The 5,549-nt window shown below is 46.5% G+C and overlaps 1 protein-coding gene across 1 annotated transcript in view; it reads left to right on the top strand.

Annotated features, from left to right (window-relative positions):
* The window catches only part of TENM4 (teneurin transmembrane protein 4), a 520,289-nt gene that overhangs the window by 446,597 nt on the left and 68,143 nt on the right, over nt 1–5,549 (top strand). Inside the window, 3 exon segments of the mRNA XM_025202552.1 lie at nt 501–768; nt 3,250–3,393; nt 4,872–5,121. Coding sequence (XP_025058337.1) covers nt 501–768; nt 3,250–3,393; nt 4,872–5,121 — 662 coding nt within the window.

Genomic DNA, 5,549 nt, shown 5'->3' with positions numbered 1-5,549 from the left:
GCAGGAATGAGGGTGGGAGAAGACTGGGAAAATACAGGCAATGGAGCAGCAGCGGGGACAATGAGGTTTCCTGTCTTTAAAAAGCATCCCGGAGACAAAGATTAGCAGCAGCAGGAACCTAGCAAACCAGAGACCATGGAGCAAAGCTGTGTTCATGTTTTGCTTGGCTTGGCGCCTCCAGATTAACAGGCTGCTGCAGCTCTGAATTGCTTGAGCTCTCTTCGGCTGGGATCCCACTGCAAACATTTTTTTAAACTGCCCCATCCCCTCCCACACATACTTAATCCAGAGAGAGAGAGAGAGAGAGATGTTCCTTGGCCTCCATGAATAACCCTATAAATTGTGTAGGTTATTTTATAATTGATGCCCACTAAGTGGGTTCTTTTAGAAACTTCCACAAGAGCTTTTATAAAGACATAAGTGTCTGATTAATTACAACTTGGCTACCATTTCCTATCTGTTCAAGCATGATTTAACACCTCCTGTTTGCTCTTCCCCAGGCCTTGCAAGAGGAGATTAACATTTCCGGCAGTAAAATAAAGCTGAGCTACCTGAGCAGTCGCACAGCTGGCTACAAATCAGTCTTGAGGATCAGCATGACGCATCCCACCATCCCCTTCAACCTCATGAAAGTCCACCTCATGGTGGCCGTTGAGGGACGCCTCTTCAGGAAATGGTTTGCTGCTGCCCCGGACCTCTCCTACTACTTCATCTGGGACAAGACAGACGTGTACAGTCAGAAGGTGTATGGGCTGTCGGAGGCCTTCGGTAAGCTGAGCTCAGAACACAGCCCTCCCTGGCCTGTGGCAGCAGTTACACTACCCTTATCCTAGATCATCCCTGTCTTACATTTTCTTCCCATCACTGCCCTTTCCAAAACCCCAGCACAAAGCAAGCAGGGTGGGTCAGATTCTCTCCCCACCCCGCTCCAGCCAGTGCCTGGTTTAGTTCTTTCCTCCATTGCACCATGGCTGAGGTAATGCTGAGTCAGGTGCTAAATGTTTTCTGGACCAAATCAACAGCATCCATGGGTAAGAGCCAGCAAGATCTGGGTAGTACACCTGGCTCTGCAGCCTGAGCAGCTACAGGAGGGGAAAGCATCCCCTTTGCTGCATGCCTAATACTTGGGGTGTAATGCACCTCCTTCCTCTTCTAGCACCCCAAACCTGAATCAACCCATGTGCTGCTGTGAGAAACGACATCAGAAATGAAGGAAGAGTGAGCATCCTTGGTGACTCCACAGAATCAGAGTTATGTCCACTTAAGTTATGTCCAGTTAAGACACGCTTGGATGATGCTTATCTTGCTGGGGTGATCTGACCCCTGCTGACTTCCTGCCCCTTGAGCAGGTGGCTGGACCCAAGGATCTCGTGAGGTCCTTTCCAGCCCTAATGTCTATGAAATCTATGAAATCTATTTTCTTCATTGCTCCCCAACTGCTTGACAGTCAGCTACAGGGATCACGAAAGGAGGCTTGGCCTTGATCTCACAGCTCTGTGATACATCTCAGCTGGAGAGACAAGATCAGGCCTTTTGGGGTACTAAGACAGTGGCAGCAGCAAGATGAGGAAGCCTACCCATAAGGTCACTCTGATCTTTCCCCATGGTTGCCACTGAATCAGCTCATGGGTCACTGCAACCCTACTAGAGCCCTCCATGCACCCTTATGGCCTGAGTGGAGATATGCCTCTCAGAAGGAGACTGGGGGGCTTCTTGCTTGATTCCTGCCAGGAGAGATAGTGGATCCCTTACTTGCACTGGGCAGAGATGCCCCAGGACAGGCCAGGTGACATGAACTCCTGGCACCTTCTAGCACTACATAAAGCAGAATCAAGATAGGGCAACTTGCACCGATAACTTGCACAGAAAGAATTATCAGCCTCGTGTGTTTTTTGGGGCCTGATTTCACGGAGGGCTCAGTCTCTCTCCCAGTTTCTTACCCTCAGTTAGTTCCTGCTATGATGCCCAGGCCTCCCCATCTGGGTTTCTGCAGTGAACCTGGAGGCATACTCTCAAAACAGGCTGCAGAAGGTTTTTGCTCAAATGCAGGGAAGTTATTTTTGGCAGCTCCTTGCTGGATACCCTTCACTTTGTGCCTTCCCCGTGGTTTTTTGCATTATTCAACAAACCTCTGAAGGCAAACGGTGGTTTAAAATTCCACCTCACTGGCCAACTGCATGAATAGATTGTAGAATGACAAATACTTTTTTTTTTTCAACAAAGGAGCTGAAAAGAGAATTGTACCAGTAAAGCCCTTTTTGATTATTCAGCTCCACTCCCTGCTAAGGCAAGATTGTTCCCAGTTCAGCACATTCCTCCTTTACCTTTCTGATCCAGCAAGTGTCTAATGCGTCCTGATGAGGCCTGGGTTTCTCCAGTACTCAGAGCTTCTCGTGAGCTGCTTGGCAGCTTGCAAAATCAGATTCCTCTTTCACCTGCTAAATATTAAGCTCTGCCTTCTGCCTGGTGAACAATGTGACACTGAAGATCCCTGCTGTCTATCAGATGTTAGTGTTGAAATCAGGTGTGGCAGGAAAACATTGACCTTGGGTCTCGCTGCCTTTGAGGAAAGCCCAAGGAGTACCTTTCCCATATGAAGACTTTGGCTAGATGTTCAGTAATGGCCCTCATTCGCCTCCCATTTACACCGTGCTACACTGATACAGCTCCATTACACCTGATTTCTGCCAAGGGAAGCGAGCCGTGAAATGGACCTCATGGGTCTCTAAGCTTGTCAAAAGCCAAAACCACATTTCACTCCTTACAAAGATATTGCCCCAAAGTCATCTCAGGTCTAACTCTGTTGACTCTGTTGCAGTTACATTTCTTGATCCACTTGGAGGAAGTTTTGATTTCTAAGCAAGATTGTCCTCAGCCCCAGAGAATCACTGACCTGTAGTTTTGTTACCACACAGGAGCAAACCTCATCCCCCTCATTTTGGAATTCTTGGCCAAAATCAATGAATCACCCTTTACCTTTCACTGTGCCTTTTAATCGGTGCCTTATAAATATTTAGCACATTTGTTCAACATCAACTCCAGTGTTGACCTTTTATGCAGAATGGCCTTTAAAGAGGAGACTATTAAGGCTTTGCATTAATGCAATGGTATTTAAAATAGAGTTGGCGCTTGCCTGTCAAAGTGCCCTTCCCCCAACCCAATTAGCACTCTCGGCTGTGTGCTGAATGTGCATTTCAGACACTGTTAATCCAAGGCTTCCTTCCTTTTCTTTATCCCACTTGTTCCCAGTTTCTGTGGGCTATGAATATGAATCATGTCCTGACCTGATCCTATGGGAGAAGAGGACGGCAGTGCTTCAGGGCTATGAAATCGATGCTTCCAAGCTTGGAGGTTGGTCCTTGGACAAGCATCATGCTCTTAACATACAGAGCGGTGAGTTGGCTTTAATGAATGGTATAAGAGGGATGCAGCAATGCAATAGATGTTGACTTTTTGCCTTTAATAGTTCAACCAAAAGGACAGACATGGACATGCACGCACATTACTGACAAATTATTTTTTATAACCTACTTTGAGTGGCGGGTGCACGCGCACAAATCCGCACGGAATGAGCTACCGTTGCATGCATATGTTCCTGAAGCACAGTGGTATCCCCAGATTTATAATGTTTTTGAAAGCAGGTTTAAACTCTGATGTTCAATGAAAAAAATGATTTGGGGTGGGGGGGCTACACACCTGCAACATGTGTTATTGGAAGATAGGATCCACCATTGAAAGCAAGCCTATACAGGCATACTCAGAATAATACCAGTTCTTACTGCCAGTGGCAAGAACTCAGTGGCCCTGTGGAGTGCTTCTTCAATGGTACTTTTCCCCTATCCCAGGAGAGTAAATAACCAGCTTCAGAAGACTGCTACACCCAAGTTCCCTACCCCATAATCCTTGTGGCCTGCTACTCTGGTAGAGCTCACCTTTCTTGGAGACATGCCATAGGTTGCTTTGCACATGAATAGTGTTTAGAGACAAATGAGGTGGTCAGCACCATGGTGTGCCTTAGCATGCAGGAAAGCACTGCTGTGGTCTAACATGGGGAGACCACAGTCCTTCTTTAGACCAAACATGATCAAAATAGGAACCTGCAGCACTGAGAGGCCCATGGATGGATGGAGAATAGGGTGGCAGCAGAGTCTTACAGAGCTGGAGGTAGGGAAGTCAATCAGCACACGATCAAAGGGTGGAAATTTTGCAGCGTTCTGTCTGGTAATCATGAATTACCTCCAGCTACCAACTGTCCAGCTAAAGTAAACTTTCCTGGTCTTCTCTTAAGAATAGCAGAGGTTGCCCTGGCTCTGCTGATAAAATCTGTCCGTTACTCTACCCAAATCTTCCTCTTCCTAAGTAAAAAAGCTGCCACTCACTATGTCCCTTGCCAACTGGCAGTCCCTCTAATTATTCTCTCTGTAAGAGACAGAAATAGAAGTTTCTGAACCTTCCTATCATCACATGGGCTATAAGGGTTTCTAAACTGAAGGCCACAACCCCCAAGGGGAACTCCTGAAAGCCGTCAGGGGTTTGTGAGGCATTGAATGGCTGTTCCAACTTAAGATAAAGAAAATCTCACCTGTCCTGCATAAATCTTACCCTTCAAAGGCAGCCTTTTGAAAGAGACACACATATAAATTATGTAGACCTGTCACTGTTACCACGATATGTGGTTTTACTCTGTAATAAATGGGAGAAGTAGGGACCTTCGTGACGTGGCAGCCTACATGACTTAGAAGCCTGGACACTGGGCTCTGGTTCCAGTGCGGCCCCAGTTGCATTTCATCATCTGGAATCAGGTACTTTCCCTCTTTGTCACTGTTTCTCCATCTGTCTCTAATTTCCTTATTGCTCTTATCGTTTTCCAGGCATCTTGCATAAAGGAAACGGTGAAAACCAGTTTATCTCTCAGCAGCCGCCTGTCATCGGAAGCATTATGGGCAACGGACGCCGGCGGAGCATTTCCTGTCCAAGCTGTAATGGCCTGGCAGATGGGAACAAGCTCCTGGCTCCTGTTGCCCTAACATGTGGATCAGATGGAAGCCTTTATGTTGGAGACTTCAACTACATCCGAAGGATCTTTCCCTCTGGCAATGTCACCAACATACTGGAGCTCAGGTACCAGGCTGCTTGCAGCCGATTATAATTACTCACCTTTGGTTCCACATATTCTTATATACCCAGGGGGGAAATGAGAACAAAACTCTTTGTTTAAAAATAACAGAGCAAGCCAAATTCATCTCTGGTACAACTTCCCTGACTTTGACTTACACCATAGAGATGCTGGGCCTAATGAGCTTATCCAGAAGACTTATATACCCAAAATATTCTATTGCACTTCTTGCCAGCTAAGTCACACTGAGTTAATGTCTCCCCCTCAGTCTAGTTAGAGACTAGTGGGAATTCTAAAAATTAACAGTCAGCCTCCAGGATAATCTCATTTTAGAAGGACAGCACACTAATGATGATATGTAAATGGGACTCAGGACAGAAGGTCTTTCATACTGAGGACAGTGGGATCACCACTGGTAGATTTTGGGGAGATG

The sequence above is a fragment of the Alligator sinensis genome, unplaced genomic scaffold, assembly GCF_000455745.1.
Source record: "Alligator sinensis unplaced genomic scaffold, ASM45574v1 scaffold1089_1, whole genome shotgun sequence".
Taxonomy (NCBI): Eukaryota; Metazoa; Chordata; order Crocodylia; family Alligatoridae; genus Alligator; species Alligator sinensis.
The sequence above is the reverse complement of the archived record's forward strand: the minus strand, read 5'-3'. Positions and strand labels throughout refer to the sequence as shown.